This window comes from Sminthopsis crassicaudata, chromosome 5 (genome assembly GCF_048593235.1).
Source record: "Sminthopsis crassicaudata isolate SCR6 chromosome 5, ASM4859323v1, whole genome shotgun sequence".
NCBI lineage: Eukaryota > Metazoa > Chordata > Mammalia > Dasyuromorphia > Dasyuridae > Sminthopsis > Sminthopsis crassicaudata.
Window position 1 is genome coordinate 134,600,896 of NC_133621.1, and position 22,223 is coordinate 134,623,118.

Here is a 22,223-nt window from a genome sequence, read left to right on the forward strand (position 1 = left end):
CCATTAGACTATAAACTCCTTGAGGACAGGGGCTTTCTTTTGCCCTAACACTTAGGGATGATCTTTGGCACATAGTAGGTGCTTAATCCATGTTTATTAATCGATCATATGATATATATGTAAAATACATATATAAACATATGTATATATGTACAAGTCTTATCTATCGAATATAAACTCTGATATCAAGGACTATTTTCTTTTTTGGTCTTTATATTCCCATTTTCTAGCATAACTATCTAGGACACAATAAATGCTCCCTAAATACTTTGTTTTATATTATCTTCCTATTGAGAAAGAATTTTTAAAAATTTAAAAATTTAATTTAATTTTAGTTTATCTTATTTTAATTTTAAAAAATCAGAATAAAGGGCAAAAAACATGGTAATTTTGTTTTCCGCTTTGAATTATGAAAGAATTGGGTTAGTTTATACTTGTGCTGGCAAATCTAGCATTGCTTTTCCCAGAATAAAGAAACTTCTTGTACTTTTAAACAATGTATCTATACATATAAACTACTTAGCTTATACCCTTTCAAATGCCAATGAGGAAAAATATTCATAATTATTGTTCTGCTAAAAAATTCATAAAACATTCCTGTAAAGAAAAATAGTTTTAATTTCCTGAAAAGCATCTATGTATCGACTAAATTCTTAAATTTTCCTGCATTTTTTTGTGTATAATATTTTATTGATTGAGGCATGCTGCTAGTTCAAAAATTACCATATTTCAGTCATTTCCAAAGCATCTATTCAGTGCAAGGCACTGTGATAAAATGAGATACTCAGGAACAAAATAAAATGATCCCTTACCCTTAAGGAACATTAGAAAAACCAACAACCCATTCAAGGAGAAATAATTGTATCTTACCACGTATGACATGAGAAAATGCTCTTCTAGAAAATATAGGGGTATGGTAGAAAGTTTCATACTTAGACCCAACTTCACAGCCATTCTGAAAATGAAATGAAAAAATCCAAAATCTAAAGAAGTATGATTTTAAAAAAAGAATAGCTTTTATTTTAAAATACATGCAAATGTAGTTTTCAACATTGCAAAACCCTGTGTTCCAAGTTTTTCTCCTTCCCCCATCACCTCCCCTAGACAGCAAACAATATATGTTAAATAAATGCAATTCTTCTATGCATATTTCCACATTTATCATGCTACACAAGAAATATCAGATCAAAAGAAAGAAAATGAGAAAGAAAAAAAAGCAAGTAAGCAAAAAAGGTACAAATACTATGTTTTGATCCACACTCAATCCCCTTGGTATCCTTTCTAGATGAAGATGGCTCCCTGTATCACAAATGCATTGGAATTGGCCTGAATCACCTCACTGCTGAAAAGAGTTAAGATCATCACAATTGATCATCATACAATCTTATTGTTATGTATAATGTTCCTTTGGTTCTACTCACTTCACTTAGCATCAGTTCATATAAGTCTCTTCAGGCCTTTCTGAAATCCTGCTGGTCACTTTTTGTAGAACAATAATACTCCATTAATATTCATATACCATAATTTATACAGCATTCTCCAATTGATGGGCATCCACTCAGTTTCCAGTTTTTTGCCACTTCAAAAATGGCTGCCATAAACATTTTTGCGCATGTGGGTTCTTTTCCCTTTTTTTGATTTACTTAGGATACAGATACAGTAGTAGCACTGCTGTATCAAAGGATGCGGACACTTTAATACTCCTTTTGGGAATAGTTCCAAATTACTCTCCAGAATGGTTGGATCAGTTCACAACTTCATCAACAATGTATTAGTATGTCCCAATCCCCTCCAACATTGGTCCTTATTTTTTTCTGTCATTTTAACCAATCTGAGAGGTGTATAGTGGTGTCTTCAGAATTGTTTAAATGTACATTTCTTTAATCAATAGTGATTTAGAGCATTTTTTCATATGACTAGAAATGGTTTCAATTTCTTCATCTGAAAATTGTCTGTTTGTATCCTTTGACCATTTATCAATTGGAGAATGGCTTGTATTCTTATAAATTTGAGTCAATTCTCTATATATTTTAGAAATTAGGTCTTTATCAGAACCTTTAAATGGAAACATTTTTCCAGTTTATTGCTTCCCTTCTAATGTTGTCTGCATTTGTTTGTACAAAAAACCTTTTTTTTTTTTTTAAATTTAATAGTTTTTATTTACCAGATATATGCATGGGTAATTTTACAATACTGACAATTGCTAAACCTTTTGTTCTAATTTTTCCCCTCCTTTCCCTCCCCCCCAGATGGCAGGTTGACCAATACATGTTAAATATGTTAAAGTATAAATTAAATACAATATATGTGTACATGTCCAAATAGTTGTTTTGCTTGTATAAAAACTTTTTAACTTAATATAATCAAAATTATCTATTTGATGTTCAATAATCTGTTCCAGTTCTTCTTTGGTCACAAATTCCTTCCTTCATTACAGATCTGAGAGGTAAACTATCCCATGTTCTTCTACTTTGCTTATAATATTACTCTTTATGTCTAAATCATGAACTCATTTTGCCCTTACCTTGGTATATGGTGTGAGGTGTGGATCAATGTCCAGCTTCTGTCATATTAGTTTCCAATTTCCCCAGCATTTTCTGTTAAATAGTGAATTCTTATCCCAGAAGGTGAAGTCTTTGGGTTTACTAAACATAAGATTACTATAGTCATTGACTATTGTGTCTTGTGAACCTAACCTATTCCACTGATCAACCACTCTTAGCTAGTACCAAATGGTTTTAATGACCACTGCTTTATAATATAGTTTTAGTTCTGGTATACTTAGGCCATTTTTCATTTGCATTTTTTTCATTAATTCCCTTGAAATTCTTGACCTTTTGTTCTTCCAGATGAATTTTGTTATTATTTTCTCTAACTGTAATTTCTTGTCAGTTTGTTTGGCATAGCATTGAATAAGTAGATTAATTTAGATAGGATTGTCATTTTTATTATATTTATTACATATGAGCACTTGATATACTTCCAGTTATTTAGATCTGCCTTTATTTGTGTGGAAAGTGTTTTGTAATTGTGTTCATATAGTTCCTGGCTTTGTCTTAGCAGGTAGATTCCCCAGTATTTTATATTATCCACAGTTATTTTAAATAGAATTTCTTTTTGTAACTCTTTGCTGGACTTTGTTAGTAACATATAGAAATGTTAATGCTTTGTGTGGATTTATTTTTTTCTTGCAAGTTTGCTCAAGTTGTTAATTGCTTCTAGTAGTTTTTTAGTTGATTCTCTAGAATTCTCTAAGAATAATGTATTATGATTTTACAAGACAACTTTATAGGTATATCTAGAAAAAAGCAATACTGTTCATAAAGCTAATGCTATTAAGTCATATCACTGACTTAGATATGTTAAACAAAAGACCTATGTTTTTTTTATTTACTTCAAAACACCATTATTATTCACTTTGGTCAGGTTCTATAGTATAGCTCCAAGACAAATATTTTTCTGGGCATTACATATGTCATCATTCTACTATAACATTTCCTATAAATTGTACTGAATTTTTATTTTGTTTTGTTTTAATTGTGTTGAGTTTAAAAAACATTAGGACTCAAGAGACTAAGTCAAAAACCATACCTAACAATATAATAAACTGATAAGAATCAATGTAGATCTTTAAGGAGAAAAACTGGAGAAAAAACAAACCAGCAACAATTCTGATATGTAATTAAAGGATTCACATAAGACATGTCATTATTATTAAACTATAAATATATCACAAATATGAAAAGTAGATGTCAATTTTTAAGGTAATTTGAGAGCCATTCCCTAATAGTTAAATGACCAAAGATTAAGAAAAGACAATCGCCAAATGAAGTAATCTAAGCTATCAGAAACTACATGAAATAAATGTTCATAATGAATTAATAATGAAAGCAATTCAAATTAAAATAACTGGATTGTACCTTATACCCACCAGATTGGCAAAAATGACAAAAGAGAAAACTGACAAATATTAGAGGTTCCCCCCCACAAAATAAATACATTAATGCCGTATTAGGAGTGTGAATTGGTTTAACTCTTTTGGAAAGAATTTGGATTTAAAAGTTCCCAAAGTTATTAAAAGTCACTAAAATTTTTAAAAGTCCCCAAGGTTACTAAATTGTATGACTCAGCTATTATTGCTAGGCCCATGCCCAAAGAGATCAAAGAAAGGATGCATAAATGTATGTATATAATGAAAAACATACACACACACACACACACACACACACACACACACACACACACACACAGAGAGACAGAGACAGAGGCAGAAACAGAGACAGAGAAAGTGTGAGAGTGTTTTTCTGGTAGAAAAATTATGTCAATACATACTTCATTTTATTGTGCTTCACTTTATTGTATTTTGCATATTTTTTTAAAAAATAAATTTAACATTTGGGGCACCCTATGTGAAGCAACTCTATCAGTACTATTTTCCCAACACATATACTCACATCAAGTCTTTGTGCCACATTTTGGTAATTTTCACAATATTTCAAACTTTATAATTACTATCATATATCTGTTATGGTGATCTGTGAACAGTGATCTTTGATGTTATTACTGTAACATCAATTTGTTACTATTGTAATTGTTTTGTGCCATATAAGATGGTGCACTTAATGTAAATCTTACAAAAATGCTGAAAACTATATTTACTTGTAATTGGAAAAATAAAATACTATTGAAAAAAATTTTAATTCCAATATTATATAAGTTATTTGGGGAAATGGTCAAAGAAGTAGTCCTACCAAGTTCCTTTTATCCCACAAATATGATTCTGATACCCCAACCAGGAAGAGCAAAAACAGAAAAAGAAAAGTACAGGGCAATTTCCCTAATGAATATTGATGCAAAAATTCCAAATAAAGTAATAGCAAGGAAATTACAGCCATATGCCACAAAGACCTTATAATATCACCAGGTGGGATTTATACCAGGAATGCAGAGTTGGTTCAATATTAGAAAAACTATTAGCATAATTGACCATAATCATAACAAAACAATCAAAATCATATGATTATCTCAATAGAAACAGAAAAAGCTCTTGACAAGATACAATACTAACTCCTATTAAAATATATGTATAAGAATAAATGGAGTTTCCCTTAAAATGGTAAGTTGTATTTATCTAAAACCATTATCAAGCACTATCTGTAATGAGGATAAGATAGAAGCCTTCCCAATAAGATCAGGGGTCAAGCAAGGATGCCTATTATTACTATATTTAATATTGTATTAGCAAGACTAGCTATAACAATAAGAGAAGAAAAAGAATTTGAAGAAATTTAAATAGGCAAATTCAATTAATTAGAATCTTAGAACAGAAAATTTGATGGTATACTTAGAGAATTGTAGAGAACCAACTAAAAAAAACTAGGTAAAAAAATTAAGTGGTAATCATTAAAACATTCTGGTACCGGTTAAGAAATAAGCTGGTACTGGTTAAGAAATAAGAGTGGTGGATCAGTAAAATAGATTAGATGCACAATACACAATAATGAATGATGATAGTAATCTGGTGTTTGATAAACACAAAAGATACAAATTTTTGGCCACAAGAATTCCTTTTTTTGAAAAAAATTGCTGGGATAACTGGAAAGCTATTTAGCAGAAATTAGGTATGGCTATTTCACACCATATTCCCAGATGAGGTAAAAGTAAGTACATAATTTATAAATAAAAGGTAATATCATAACAAATTATGGGAAAATGGAAAAATTACCTTTCATATCTATGATTAAGAAAAGAATTTATAAGTAAACAAACTAGAAAATATTATAAAATATAAAATGGTAAATTTTGATTATATTAATTCATTTAATTAAAACATTTTTGCACAAACTAAACTAATGCAGCCAATTAAAAGGAAAGGACGACTGGGGGAAATTTTTAACCGTAAGTTTTTCTGATGAAGCCTTCATTTCTCAAATATAAAGAGAATTTCTCAAATATAAAGAGAACTCATTCAAATTTGTAAGAATATGAGTCATTCTCAAATTGATAAATATTCAAAGGATATGAATAGGCAGTTCTCAGAAGAATTAAAGCTATTTATAGTCATGTGAAAAACCGTTTTAAATCACTATTGATTAGAGAAATGTACATTAAAACAACTTTGAGAGACCAGCTCATACATCTTAGATATACAATGGAAAAGGAAAATGACAAATGTTTGAGGGAATATGGAAAAAAACTGGTTGGTGGTCTTGTGAACTAACTCAACCTGTCTTTTTTTTTTAAATAGCTTTTTATAGTTTTCAACATTCACTCTTACAAAACCTTGTGTTCTAATTTTTTCTTCCTCCCCTTCTCCACCCCCTCTCCTAGAGAGCAAACAATCCAATATATATTAAACATGTGCAATTCTTCTATACATATTCCCACAATTATCATGCTATACAAGAAAAATCAGATCAAAAGGGGGAAAATGAGAAAAAAGCAAAAAAACAAAAGCAAGCAAACAACAATAAAAAAGTGAAAAAACTATGTTGTGATCCACATTCAGTTGCAACAATCCTCTTTCTAGATGCAGATCACTCTCCATCACATCTGGCCTGAATCGCCTTATCATTGAAAAGAGCCAGGTCCATCAAAATTGATCATCATATAATCTGTGTACAATGTTTTCTTGATTCTACTCACTTCTCTCCAGGCCTTTCTGAAATCATCCAACTGATCATTTCTTAAAGAACAATAATATTCTATAACCTTTCATATATCATGACTTATCCAATCATTCCCCAACTGATGGACATCCATTCAGTTTCCAGTTCCTTGCCAGTTCAAAAAGGGCTGCTACAAACATTTTTGCATATGTAGGTAACTTTCTCCTTCTTTATGATCTCTTTGGGATACGGGCCTAGTGGACACACTACTAGATTAAAGAGTATGCACAAATTGATAGCCCTTTGGACAGAGGCCCAAATTGCTCTCCAGAATTAACCCAACCATTCTGGAGAGAAATTTGGAAATATGCCCAAAGGACAATAAAATCTGAATACCCCTTGATCCAGCAATACCACTATTAGGTCTGTATCCCAAAGAGATTAAAAAAAAAAGTTGGTGGGGGGGTGGGGAAGGAACTACATGGGGAAAAATTCATAGCAGCACTTTTTGTGATGGAAAAGAATTGGACATTAAGAGGATGGACCTCAATTAGGGAACGACTGAAAAAGTTGTGGTATATGATTGTGATAGAATACTATTGTGCTAAAGAAAATAACCAGATGCTTTGAAGCCTGAGAAGACTTATATGAACTCATGCAGAATGAAGCAGAATCAGAACATTGTACACAGTAACAATACTGTCTCATGAATAACTGAATGATTTAGCTATTCTCAGCAATATGATGATTCTAACAGCTTTATAATGAAAAATGCTATACACCTCCAGACAAAAAAAATTGATGGCTTCTGAATGCAAATTGAAGGTTATTTTTAAAATTTTATTTTTCTTGGGGTTTTTTTGCTTGTTTTCTTTTTCATTATGGCTAATATGTAAATATTTTTGCATGACTTCACATGTTTTAATCTGTATCAAATTGCTTGTTTTCTCAAAGAGATAGGGTAATGATGAGTGGGAGGAAATTGGAACGCCAAAGTTTTTAAAATGCATGTTTAAAAATTTTTTTAAATGTAATTGAGAAAAATAAATTTAAAAAAATTTCCTCCACTTGCTCTTCTGAATATGTTGAAAAGCAAAATAAAATTAATTTTTATGGAAAATATAAATATGCTATATATGACATAAATTTTACCTTAGGTACAGATGCAATCTCTTCTGCAAGTGTTAATTGTTCTATTGCCTTCTTATGTAGATTCAAGTTTTGATAAGCTACTGCTAAGTGATAATAAGTTTCAAATAGCTGAAAAATACAAATATTTTTCTTTAGACCATGAATAACTTTGGACTATTATTTTTCTTTTCAAAACAAACAAACCAACCAAAATATGAGCTATATAGCTTGTCATTTTCACCTACGTCACTGTGACATAACATTTTCATTATAAGATCTTCAAGTAATTGTTAAGTAACAATTTTACAATCTGAAAATCAAAGTATCTTGCTTAGAAAAAGGTACCTTGATTCTAAATGTGCCCATCATTCTTTTCTTCCATCATAATTGCAAGGTTTATTTCAAGGATACAATAGGCAGACAATGTAGAATAACTTATGAAAATGAATTTGGGTTGGTATGGGCATCTAGGTGGCACAGTGGATAGAATGCTGGGTCTAGAGTCAGAAGGAGAACCTTTCCTGAGTTCAAATCTGAACTCAGACACCAGCTGTGTGACCCTGATCAAGTCAATCATGTTTGCATCAGTTTCTTCATCTATAAAATGAACTGAAGAAAAAAATGGCAAATCCTTGCAGTATCTTTGCCAACAAAATGGAAAACAAAAAGCCCAAATGGAGGGACAATCAGACACAGCTGAAAAGGCTAAACAGCAGCAGCAACACCAGCATTGTACCTAATTTAAGTACTTAATTTAAATACAACAGCTAGACAACCAACAGATAAACAATCCAATAAACAATATCCATTATTCTTATTCTTAAGGGAGCCCTGGGGACTGCAAATCAATAAATTAAAAACCCAAGATGTGGCTTAATGATCTCAGACAATAGTATTGAGTAAATTAATTAAAAAGATAGCAATATTGGCAAATTTATCTTTATATTTGGCCTACTGTTTCCTTCACATTTAAAGGAAGAACTTCATTTTTAAAAAATTAACATTTTTTGAGCCAGCTCATTAGTACCAATTGAATACCAGAGTTTCATGTTTACAAGACTGGAATGTTAACTTAATGATTCTTGAATTCAAGATTCCTGTTGTTCTGCCTACACAGTCCTACATTCAGCTCCAGGCAAACATAAAGCAGTAGGAAAAATAGCTTCCTATTTTCTTTCCTCAACCAAAAGTTCTAATAGTATCCATAATAATTTGCATTTGCAATTGTATTGTGAAGTACAGTCATTAACAACTTCCTTCCAGAATTCCTATCATACCCATGTATGTCACCATGGGTAAGTCACATAACCCCACAGGGTTGTGAAGATCAAATGAGATAATATTTAGCATAGCCCCTGGAATGTTAAAGGTGCCATATAAATGCTTATAACCTCCCTTTCTTCTATTTGAATCTAAAAATATTTCCTCAACCTTCATCCTACTTGCATTTGTCACTATATCTAACTGTTAATCATCTTGTCTGTCTCTCCTCATATGATTCTTTCCCTTTCTCCCATTTTTTGGTTTCTCCTTTCCCCATATTCTTTGACTGTGGATACTTGTTGCTAGTCCTCAACCCTCTGTCTTTTTTTTTATACTTCAAAGTTGTTCAAAATTAAACTAATATTTCAATAATGTGTCTCTGCTATTTCCTCTCAAAAATTCATCTCACGTTCCCAATATTTTCCTTCTTTTCATCTTACTCCTCCAAAACTCAAACCTTAGAGTCTCCTTGGATTCTTTAGCATTGCTCACACAGTCCTATTAACTCAAATTTTTAATCTGCTCCCATTCAATAATTACTTTATACAATGAATGCCAGATTTGCAATAAGGAAAAACTAAGTTCAAGTCTGATTTCAATTGCTTAGCAGCATGACTTTGGAACGAGTTATTTAACTTCTCTCAGTCCTGGTTTCCTCAAGTAGCATCTACTTGACAGGATTGTTATAAGGGTTAAATGTGAAGTCCCTTTAAGCTAGGATCTTTTGATTCACAAATCCTGGTCAAAAAGCATCCTTTTGAATTCCAATGATATCTGGGCTTTCCCCAGCCCCCACTGGATCTGAATTAACTTGGGTTTTCCCAACCCCCACAGTTTCTTCCTTATCTGAAAACCCATTGAATTCTATTCAATGCTGAAAGTGGCTGAAAACCCGCTAGAAGCCTGGGACTCCATCCACCTTCAAGATTATAAAAAGGGAAACCCTCCCAGGCCACTCTTTGCAGGAGCCCCTCCCAAACATGGTATCCTTCCAGCCATGTAAAGGTTCCTGTCCACCTGGTGACCAACTGTGGCCCTGGCATCTTTCTACCTTTACCCTTTCTTCCAAATCCCAAATAAACCTTTTTTATCAATCTAGGTTTTCGGGTCTGTAAATTCCTTTACAGGGGACTCTGCACCGTCACTGGACTATCCTTGAGCCGACCCAAAAGGAGTTCCCTTTTTCCTAACTCTCATCAATAATACATCTAAAATGTTTTGCAAACATTAAGTACACATATACATATGCATAAATGTACACACAGAGATAAACATATAAAGGGAAAGGGGAGACTGTTATTCCATAAGGTAATTTGGGCTAAAGACAATACAGATAAAAATTTTTTTTAATCATTGTCTTTTTTCAAGTCCTAATTCTTTATGTCACAAAAAGGGAAGATTTTAAGAAAACATCAGTCCTTTAACTTCAGGTTTTCTGAATATTCAGCAGTGTGACCCTGTAAAGTGAGTACAAAACTGATATTCTGTTCATTTCTACAATTATCTTAATTACTATGGAGGAGCAAATGATGCTGATTTTAGAAACACTCAAATTTTATTGGTCACAGATGTTTGCCATTTATTCAGGAATTCAGGTAGTTATAAGAGGAATAGCTCTTTTGAGCTTATTTCTTCCTTTTAGAGACATGGAAAAAGCAAAACTAAATGCTTTTTTAAAGTACTTGAATGTGTACATCAAGAGTCTCTTCTGAATCTTCTCCATGCAAATGATGCATCTTGTCAATCTGCAACTGTCTTAATCTCCTGGGGTTTCATTCCTAATGCAGTCATCCCACATACTCTCTAGGCTCAGTTGTGACAAGACTGAGGAACATGTGCATATGACAGATATTCAGAAATTCCTTGGGAAAACTATTACCTGATAGTAAACTAACTCTGCACAGTAAACTATCATAAGCCAAGGTACGAAAATAAAATGAAGATGATAGAGACTGGACTCACTTAAAAAAAAAAAAAACACACACTCAAAATCTTATTTTCTAGACTACTGTTTATTTCTCTCATGTCAGTCAATCCCTATTTATTTAATACTTATGTATGCCCAGAGCAGTGCCTAAATTTGGCTTCTTGAAGTTGTGACATTTATAAGAAGGCTAAGAACCAATGAAAATATCAAAAGCTGTTTTGTGATAGTTACTTAAAACTTATTAATACATATGACCAAGTTTTAGAAGACCAAGATCAAACTATAGCTAGAGCTTTAAAAGTAATAGTTCTTTCCCTTGACAATATAAGGGTGGCCACTTAAGTAAACTGAGTCCAAGTTAATAGTCATGAAGAAGGGACCCTGAAACTCTAAAACTCCTTGAAGGAGAGATTCTCCTTGAACACTGTGTCTGTGAGACCCTGCTCCATAGGAAATAAGATAAACAGCTTCATTCTGTTATCTAGGTGGGGTTGGTTCAGCTCTGAGCTAATCCTATTGAATGGAAGAGACTCATTCAATTCTATTCAAATTCAGCTTAAACTGAAACCCAGCTTGTAGCCAAAGCCAATTCTAAACTCATTTCTTTGCAGAGGTCCTGACATGCCAGCTATGCTATGCTTGCTATGCCAAGGAAACCTCTGTCCACTGGAATGATATTCTCTTCCAATGCTGCCCTCTCTTTATCCTCACCTATTTCCCTAATGAGACTTTTTGCCTCTCTGTTGGGATTTCTTTAAACTTCACTTCTCTGTCAGAACTCCTCCACTGAGGAATTCAGCCTTTCTATTCTTGCATACTAAAGGCTGACTTCCAATGCCCATAATAAACCTCTTTTATCAGTTTATCCTTTTCGGGTCTGTAAATTCCTTAACAGAGAATCTCTGTGCCACCAAAAGAGGATTCTCCAAAACTCCCTACCTTTGTGCCGAATGCCAAGGGGGTGTAGGGGAGCCAAACCTCTCCCTGCCTCTAGACCATATTTAACTCTCTGACTACCAGAAATCCTAATCTCATTTTGGTTCTCTAAATCTAGACTTCATCATTTGGTTTCCTGAAAGGGAACCCCAAAAACTAAACCTCATCAGTCAGTTGTAATTGATCATTGTTGAATAATATTAAAAGAATTTTAATTGTTTCTTGGTTAAATCTACATTGTTTTATATTAAAAATGAAGTTTAATAAGTAAAAGGTTATTCTAAAGCTACCAAAATATTCAACAGTTAATGGAGAAAACAATTCATATATTTTTTTTAAATCTTGGGCAAAACACCTAAAAAAAGCTATATCACAATATCAATTTTGGACTTTCCCCCCAATAGATCCTAAATGTTTTCAATAGATTATGAGATTCTATGCTTACTAAAATAAATGACATATATACATTATCCTATTGAGTCCTATAAACTATTCCCCATAAAGATGAAAACAATGATTAAGATAGCTTCATCAATCAATCAAATAAGTATTAAGTGCCTACTATATACTAAGCACTAGAAAACACTGGGAATACAAAAAGAGGCAAAAGGCCCTCAAGGAGGTTGTAATATAATGGAGGAGTCAACATGCAAACTAATATAAACAAAGCAAGCCATATACAGTATAAATAGAAAATAATTTATAGAAGGAAGGCTCTAGAATTAAGAGAGGCTAGGAAAGGTTTCTTGTAAAAGATGGGATTTTAATTGGGACTCAAAAGGAGAAAGGGGAGGCAATGAGGAAAGTAGAGGTGGGGAGAGCATTTCAGGTATGGAGGACAGGCAATGATTGAACATTTTACTCTAAAAAATAGCAAGGATTCTAATGCCAGAGGATCCAAGATTATGTAGTGGGGAATAAGGTTTAAACCTGAAAAGATAAGGAGGTTGTATTTAAGTTATGAAGAGCTTCGAATGACAAAAAAAAAAAAAAGGATTTTTATCTTAAAGACAATAAGGAGCCGCTGGAATTTACTAGGGAAGGAGAGGAAGTGGAGGTAGGAGGAGAATGGTGATATGGTTTGACCCTTGATTTAGGGTCTGAATATAGTGGCTGAACATAGGATGGATTGAAACTAAGAAGAGAATAGTGACAGGCAGATATGTTATCAAGTGTTTGCAGTTGCCCAGGGTAAGGACATGAGGGCTTGCAATAGAATGGTGGCAATGTCAGAGAAAGGAGTGTATTTGAGAAATGTTCTAAAGGTGAAGTTAACAGACCTTGATAACAGATATGTTGTAGGAGAAGGATGTTGAGAGATAGGGAGGAGTGGAAGATGACTCCTGGGCTACAAGTCTGAGGAACTGAAAGGATGGTATTGCCCTCTACATTAATAGGGGGGATAGGAGCACAAAAGGTTTAAGAGGAAAGATGGGATCAGTTTGGGACGTGTTGAATTTAAGATGTCTACATCCAGTTTGAGAGTCTGAGAGGCAGTTAAAGATATAGTTTGTCAGTCAGCAGAGAGATTGAGACAGAATAAGTAGAAAGTTTAACAAAGGGATAGTAATTAAAAACATGAGAACTTCATCATTTTAATAAAACAATCAATTTTAAAAGGTTGCATAATTAGTAAAATTTCTTATTCTTATCTTGTACCATTAACTTTACTGAAGTTACAAAGATGCCCTGCACTGTATGAGCAATACAAACTATGTCTCAGGGGGGACAAATTGAATAGCACCCACAAAATGTGATAAGGAAGTTTCATACAGGAATTCAATAGCATTCTTGTTGAGTAGAGAGATTAAAAATTACCAGCTGAGCAAAAGGCAGGTCAGTGTCAAATATTTTGAGAAATTTAACTTTGTTCACAATGTTCAACAGTTCAGTATAGTATTCAACAGCCTAAAAAAAAAAAAGAAAAAAGATTTTAATTTTTAAAAATAGATTTCTAGATTTTCAAACAATTACTCTAATAGTTGAAATGATTGTGCCTGATAAAATTCTAGGTTCAATTAATCAATAAATAATTACTGGAAAACTACTATTTTCAAAGTGCTATTTAATGTTATGGGAGCAACCTGCTAGTGACTCCTGGTGATCTAATTAGATCCCTTCATGTTGAGAGAATGATAATACAAGGAGACTGAGAGGCAGTTGCATCTTCTGACCTCTCTCCCCTTACCTCTGATTTAGTTCCCATTTCACAAGCAACATCTGCTGTCAAAAGCTAATGTGCAATTCCTTCAATTGTGTTATGATTCACAACTATGGGATTTTTCAGAGAACTGCCCCACACATACACCAAATGTCTACCACATAAACCAAGTGGTACAGTCCCCTTTAATCCTTTACAGACTTTTTGGGTTTCACACTTCTGTGTGGTCCTTAACAATTCACCAGTTTTTGTTTTATGGGAATTTGATTATTTTTCCCCCAACAGCATGCTCAGTAAGTTTGTCCAATATTGTGAAGCGGCTGTTATCTGAGTCCACATATTGAGGAATACAAACAGCACTATTAAAGTCTTTTCTATCCTTTTCCTCTGGATGGTTACAGGGTAAGATGCTGTAACAGTTATTGAATCTTGTGAGATGCAATTTGCTTTTACATCATAATAGTTCATCATGGAGGCAAACTTTCTGACAAATGGAAGAGTAGGATTATAGTCAGAGGAGGCATTTTTCTTAAATCCCTCATCAGTCTCCTGGCTCAGCCCATTAATGTGTTGTCCCATTAAATTATCCCTACTGAAAAAGTCTTACTGGGTCTCTTCTTCCTTTCCTTCCCTGAGGGTTACTGAAGGAACTCTCCTGGGAGGATCCTACTCCCGAACAGCTCTAGAGCTGCTGCTTCTTTATTTCTTGTGTTTCTTGTACCCCACATTAGGCGCCATTTGTTACATGAGCAACCTGCTAGTAGCTGCTGGGGATCTAATTCTGACCAGCAGAATAGATCCCTTCATGTGAGAGGATGATAACAATACAAGGAGACTGAGAGGCAGTTGCATTCTCTGACCTCTCCTTTCTTCCCTCTTGCCTCTGATTTATTTCATTCTCAATTCTCAAGCAATATCTGTATCAGTAAAGGCTGATTTGCAATTCCTTCAAGTGTGTTATGATTCACACCTGTGGGAGCTTTTGGAGAACTGCCCCACTGCTTAATGGTACAGTCCCCTTTAACAGGCTTTCTGGGTTTCACATTAGGAATGGTCCCTAACAATTTAATGTACAGTAATCACTACTGTAATATTAAGAAAATACAAACTCATGAATTTAGGATAAAATAGAAAAATATTAAGTAAAAAAAAATCAGGATGAAAGAGGCAGAAATTGAGACAGAGAGAAACAGAGACCAAGACAAAGAAATAGGAAGAATATGGAAATCAGGACAAAGGAAGATCTAGTTGAGTTGTTTTTTTTAAATACCTTCTTATACTTTACTGAGTCAGAAACTTAAAAGCTTAAAGCCACAAAAAAGTTGTAAATTGTTATATGTGGAAACCCTAGCTCATGAATAGATGAAAACAAATGACAATTAAGAAGCTTTAAAGATTCATTTTAAACATCAAAATAATTGTAGCAAATTCTATTAAAAATTCAGATGTTGGGGGCAACTAGATAGAGCACCAGTCCTGAAGTCAGGAGGATCTGAGTTCAAATCTGACCTCAGACACTTAATTCTTTTTTTTTTTTTCCTTTTTTTTTTTTTATTATATATATATATATATATTTTATAATATTATCCCTTGTATTGATTTTTCCAAATTACCCCCCCTCCTTCTATTCCCTCCCCCCGACGACAGGCAATACCATACATTTTACATGTGTTACAATATAGTCTAGGTACAATACATGTGTGCGAATATCATTTTCTTGTTGCACAATAAACATTAGAATCCGAAAGTACATGCAACCTGGGCAGACAGATATTAGTGCTAACAATTTTCATTCCCCTCCCAGTGTTTCTTCTCTGGGTGTAGCTACCTCTGTCCATCATTGATCAACTGGAAGTGAGTTGGATCTTCTTTATGTTGAAGATTTCCACTTCCATCAGAATACATCCTCATACAGTATTGTTGTTGAAGTGTACAGTGATCTTCTGGTTCTGCTCATTTCACTCAGCATCAGTTGATTTAAGTCTCTCCAGGCCTCTCTATATTCCTCCTGCTGGTCATTTCTTACCGAGCAATAATATTCCATAACCTTCATATACCACAATTTACCCAACCATTCTCCAACTGATGGACATCCATTCATCTTCCAGTTTCTAGCTACAACAAAAAGAGCTGCCACAAACATTTTGGCACATATATGTCTCTTTCCGCTCTTTAGTATTTCTTTGGGATATAATCCCAGTAGTAGCGCTGCTGGGTCAAAGGGTATGCACAGTTTGATAACTTTTTGGGCATAATTCCAGATTGCTCTCCAGAATGGCTGGATTCTTTCACAACTCCACCAGCAATGTATTAGTGTCCCAATTTCCCCACATCCCCTCCAACATTTGTCATTATTTGTTCCTGTCATCTTAGCCAATCTGACAGGTGTGTAGTGGTATCTCAGAGTGGTCTTAATTTGCATTTCTCTGATCAGTAGTGATTTGGAACACTCTTTCATGTGAGTGGATATAGTTTCAATTTCTTCCTCTGAGAATTGTCTGTTCATATCCTTTGACCATTTATCAATTGGAGAATGGTTCGGTTTCTTATAAATTATGGTCAGTTCTCTATATATTTTGGAAATGAGACCTTTGTCAGAACCTTTGTTTTTAAAAATATTTTCCCAATTTGTTACTTCCCTTCTAATCTTGTTTGCATTAGTATTATTTGTACAGAAACTTTTTAGTTTGATGTAATCAAAATCTTCTATTTTATGATCAATAATGATCTCTAGTTCTCCTCTGGTCATAAATTCCTTCCTCCTCCACAAGTCTGAGAGGTAGATTATCCTCTGTTCCTCTAATCTATTTATTATCTCCCTCTTTATGCCTAAATCATGGACCCATTTTGATCTTATCTTGGTATATGGTGTTAAGTGTGGATCCATATCTAATTTCTGCCATACTAATTTCCAGTTTTCCCAACAGTTTTTTCCGAATAATGAATTTTTATCCCTAATGTTGGAATCTTTGGGTTTGTCAAAGATTAGATTGCTATAGATGTACCCTTTTTTGTCCTTTGTATCTAATCTGTTCCACTGATCTACCGGTCAGACACTTAATTCTTGACCCCACTGAGCAAGTAACTTAACCCCAATTGCCTCAGCAAAAAAAAAAAAAAAAAAAAAATAGAAGAAGAAGAAAAATTCAGATGTTTTAAAGGAGAAAGGTATTAAATTATAAACATAACATTAGGGATTTTAGCTATAAAAAGTTTTTTAAAAGCATATCTTTGTTAGGTTCCCTGATATCTATTTTACCTTTCACATCAAAAAAAGGAAAAAGATTGGCCAACATATTTTGAAACTGCATACATTCATTTCAGAGGAATAAGTGGTATCATTATATAAATGAGTTAAATTTAAGACATAAATCAATAGATTTTTAATTTGATGTTTAAATTAGGATATGTATAAAGTAAATTGTAACATGCCCTCCTGGCATTACTAGTCTGCCCTAGGCCCAACAGAGTTCCTTTGACCATTGACCTTTGCAGTGTCAACTCTACCCGGCTCGCCTCCTCTGAGGCCTTCAAAGGTCTGTGGCCACGATATCTTGAATCTATAGTTTAATAACCGGTAGTGCACTCAAGAACAGCCATGTGTAATCTTAAAAGCCTTTATTATACCTACTCACATAATACTCTGACTTGATGCCCTGACTTGTCAGCTCCCTAGTGAATACCTGGTCTGAAGATCCACGTGTTCACTACCAAACTCCTTACCTCTCTGGGCTATCCATCACCTTGGCTTGGCTTGGCTACCCCGGGTTAGGGAGCCAGGTTGAAGAGAGCGACTGCTGTCTGCAGTGGGCTTATAAAGGGCCTGTGAGGTCTCACACACAGCCAACCAGGGAGAGAGCCGTCACCCATTACGAAGCTATCTCAATATGGCCAGGATCCCACCCACAGGACAGTCCTATATCCACAGAGAATACTTCCAGGCCTCAATCTCCTGTTGCGCTGTGCCTGCCCATTTAAATGGCCCTTACAATTCCCTTCTCTTGTTTTGCAGGAACTGTATCCTTACAGTAAATATAACATTTAAAAAATATATTTAATATTGTAATATATAATTATATATAATACCAATTAATATATGTTAATATATAGTACATATATTTTATTACCTATTATTTAAATATAATAAAATACAAAATTATAAAATATTAGGTAGGTATCTAACATACATTTGTTGAATTGAATTGCAACAAAACATTCTAAACTTGGAAGCAGTCTTAAAGATAATCTAAGTTGATCTTATTGACAAAAAAATAAAGACCAGAAAAAATTAAGGAGCTAACCTAAGATCACAAAGGAAAATAAGAAGCAGAGGCAGGACTAGAGATGGCTTGAAGAAGTGGAGGGAAAACACTACATGGAACTAATACAAATTCCTTTTCTGCCACTTATAATTTAACCACTATGACCATGTGACAAATCATTCAGTCTCATTAAGCTTCACTTGTGAAATAGGGTTAGTGATACTTGTATTACAAGAAGCCTGGAATAATTGAGCAGTGACCTCAGTAGCAAAAACTTTGATTTGTATTCCTGCCTTTAACACCAGTCATTTGAAGGGTGAACCTGTGATACTCTAGGATAAAACAGTAATTTTCAATGGACTGGAAGTATTTTGACCCTTGCTATAAAGGAACTATTGTTAGGCTATCAGCTGAGATTCCAGTATACTAACTTTGGTACTTTATGTCTGACATTTCCTGCAAAGAAGCAACTCTGGAAGGAGGTTGTGGAGAAATCGGGATAGAAAAGGGGTCAGAGAGAAAGAAATAAAATATCTTCCATAATGCAGAAAGTGAGCAAAAGAGAGCCTACATGAGGATTGCCAGTAAAGTAATTCTTATAAGAGCAAACCTCAAATCCTTTCTCCTTCCTATAGGCTCCATTAAGATAATACTGTAAGTCAAATAGGGATGGCATAAGTCCACCAAAAGATGAAGGGACTCTAGAATCTCTTGGTTTTGAATCTCTGGTTTCAAGGCTCAAGTTTTTCTTTTTATTGATGGTCTAATCCAGACTACAATTTATACCTAAGCTGTAGTCTCTGGTTCACTGCAAGGGAATCTGAACTCGATAGGGGTCTTTTGGTATCCAAATATTGTTTTTCAGTCAGGCAGTCTTGTCTCTTTGTGATAATACAGTCCACAGCATTCCAAATCTTTCCATCCCCTATTATCTCTCAAAGTCTCTTCATATTGTCTTCGGGAAATTTTCTCTTCATCTCATTCACTGATATCTCCTTTTCCTTTCTCCATCAACTCTTCCCAGCAACAGTGTCTTTTCCAATGAATCCCATCTTTTCATTCTGTGGGCAATGTATTTGACCTTCAAGTGAGGAGCCTGAATTAATGTCTTTATATAGACTGCAGTACTTATCTTTTCTTTATGGTCCAAATCTCACAGCCATACATTGCTTCTGGAAAAAAAAAACAACCCAGTTTTGATTATTCAGATCTTTATCCGGAAGGTGATGTCTCTTCTTGCTGATATGCCATCATTTTACTTCCAAGGAGCAAGTGCTTTTTTAATTTCATGACTGCATTTGTTGTCTACAAGGAGCAAGTGCCTTTTAATTTCATGACTGCATTCATTGTCTGCAATAATCTTTGAGACCAAGAATATAAAATATGACATTGCATCCATTTCTTCTTCTATAAATAGAGCCAACATCTTAAGAGATTTTTTAATGTTAAGCTATTACACTCTTCTCTTTCACACTCATCAAAAGACTTCTTAATTCCTCTTCATTTTCTGTCATCAGAGTATTATCATCTACGTTTCTGAGATTGTTAATATTTCTCCTGGCAAACTTAATTCTGGCTTTTGACTCATCCAACCTGGCATTTTATATGATGTACTCTGTATATAAGTTAAATAAAAAAGGTGACAATACATACTCCTTTTTCAATCTTGAACCAATCAGTTGTTCCACATCTAGTTTTAATGATTGAGCCACATACAGGTCCCTCAGGAGACAACTAAGATGATCTAGTACTCCTATCTGTTTACGGACTTCTCACATTTTGTTCTAATCCACACAATCAAAGATTACAGTGTAGTCAATGAATCAGAAGTAGATTTTTTTTTCTGGAACTCCCTTGCTTTCTCCATAATCTAGTAAATGTCAGCAATTTATTCTCCAGTTCGTCTGCCTCTTCAAAAACCAGCCTGTTCTAGTAATTCTCAGCTCATATATTGTTGAAGCCTAAATTTCAGAATCTTAAAGCATAATCTTGCTGGCATGTGAAATGAGCACAATTATTCTGTAATTTGAATATTTTTTGGCATTGTCCTTCTTTAGGATTGAGATGGAAATTGATATTTTCCAATCCAGTGGCTGCTGTTGAGTTTTCCAAATTTTGTAGGTGTATTGAATGTAGCACTTTAAAAGCATTATCTTTTAGTTTATATAGCTTAGCTGGAATTTCATCACTTTCTCTGCTTTATTGTTAGCAATTCTTCCTAAAGCCCACTTGATTTCATTCTCCAGGATGACTGGCTCTAGATCAGTAATCACACTATCATGGTTATCAGTGATGTAATAATTTTATACAGTTTGTGTGTGTGTGTGTGTGTGTGTGTGTGTGTGTGTGTGTTTACGATCTCTTTTTAATCTGCTTTTGTTAAGTCCTTACCATTTTTGTCTTTTATCATAACTATTTTTGCATACTTTAATTTTCTTGAAGAGATATGTCTTTCCCATCCAATTGTTTTCTTCTATTTCTCTGTATTGCTTATTTAAGGAAACATTTAAAGAAAATCTCATTAGTCTCTGGTACTCTGCATTCAATTGATTATATCTTTCCCTTTCTCCTTACTTTTTCACTTTCCTACTTTTCTTAGCCATTTATAAAGCCTCATCAAACAGTCATTTTGTTTTCATGCTTTTTCTTTGGAATGTTTTTGTTGATGCCTCTCTTATAATATTGTGAATCTTTTTTCCATGATTTCTCAGGAATTCTATCTTCCAGACTTAGGCTTCCTTTCAGAGTTGACCCAGCCATTGTTATTATCCCCAATAGTGTATTGGACACCTTTTGACCTGAGAGGCTCATATTCTGATATCATCTCTTTTATCACTTTAATACAGTGTATGGATTTTTCTTGGCAAAAATACTGGAGTGATTTGCCATTTCCTTCTCTAGTGGATCACCTTTTGTCAGAAGTCTACTTTGACCTATCCATCTTAGGTATTCCTGCATGGTATAAATCATATTTTCAATGAACCTGGAAAGCCCCTCTGCCATTACAAGACAATGATCCAGGAGTAATAAAAATAAATGTTCTATTTTTAAAAAAATATATAATGTGAGTCTGCATGCTTATAAATTAGAATAGGTAACTAACCTTGGAGAAGCATCTAATAATAAAGTTCCTCAATTTTACCAATTGGGGAGAAACGACTCAGAAATATATAAAAGTCTCCAAACTAAACTGGGCCCTTCATGTCAGGGGAAGACCACTGGCACAAAATTATAGAAATATCAGTAATTCATGTTTCCTGGCATTACTCTTAGTATTCTAAACAGTTGATAGTGCTTAAGTTTTTAAATTCATTTATCATTATATCAAGCAAAAGGCCTTGTGTAATACAAACCAATCTCCTCTCAAATTACAAGAAATAATGATCTTCCCTTTCTCCTTTCAGTGTAGATGTCTAATATACTATCTGCTATTAAACTGTGGTTATTTCAGGCTGCAAAAAGAAAGAGAATTAAAGCAAATGAAAGTTTTTATAAAAAAATTACTGGGCTCAAAACTGAGCTTGAAGAAGTTTGTAGTAGGGAATATGGCAAATAGACCAAAATACCAGAGTGATGCTCTTAAATTTTATTGATGAGTTCATAACAGCAAGACCTTTTAAACATCTTGTAATTTAATAAAAAATTAAAATTCAAGGCAATGCTTTCTGTGATACTACTGCTTGCTTATATTCTTATTATCACAGTATCTCAGGATTAGAAGGGATCTCAGAAGCCATCTAATCTCAAAACCATAACTGAACAGGAATTCTCACTACAACACACCTGACTGAATCATCTGGGTACTGCTTGAGTTAATCAACCAAAAAGCATTTATTAGGGGCTTAATATATACTAGGTACTATGCTAGTATTGTTTACAGTTTACAAACACAAAAAAATGAAAGAATCCCTCTTCTTGGTGAGTTATTCTTATGC

The 22,223-nt window shown here is 33.8% G+C and overlaps 1 protein-coding gene across 3 annotated transcripts in view; it reads right to left on the bottom strand.

The window, feature by feature from the left end:
* Positions 1-22,223, bottom strand: part of LOC141543288 (uncharacterized) — a 68,243-nt gene that overhangs the window by 40,717 nt on the left and 5,303 nt on the right. For 2 of the 3 annotated variants that reach the window (XR_012482402.1, XM_074268275.1), the window contains exons 2-4: positions 13,684-13,773; positions 7,761-7,868; positions 871-955 (exon numbers count right to left, since the gene is read on the bottom strand). Coding sequence is in view for 2 of the 3 variants with exons in the window: in XM_074268275.1 (XP_074124376.1) it covers positions 871-955; positions 7,761-7,868; positions 13,684-13,773 (283 nt within the window). In the remaining variant the exon portion in view is untranslated. The remainder of the gene's footprint in view (positions 1-870; positions 956-7,760; positions 7,869-13,683; positions 13,774-22,223) is intronic. The other variant, XM_074268276.1, reaches the window with a different exon arrangement.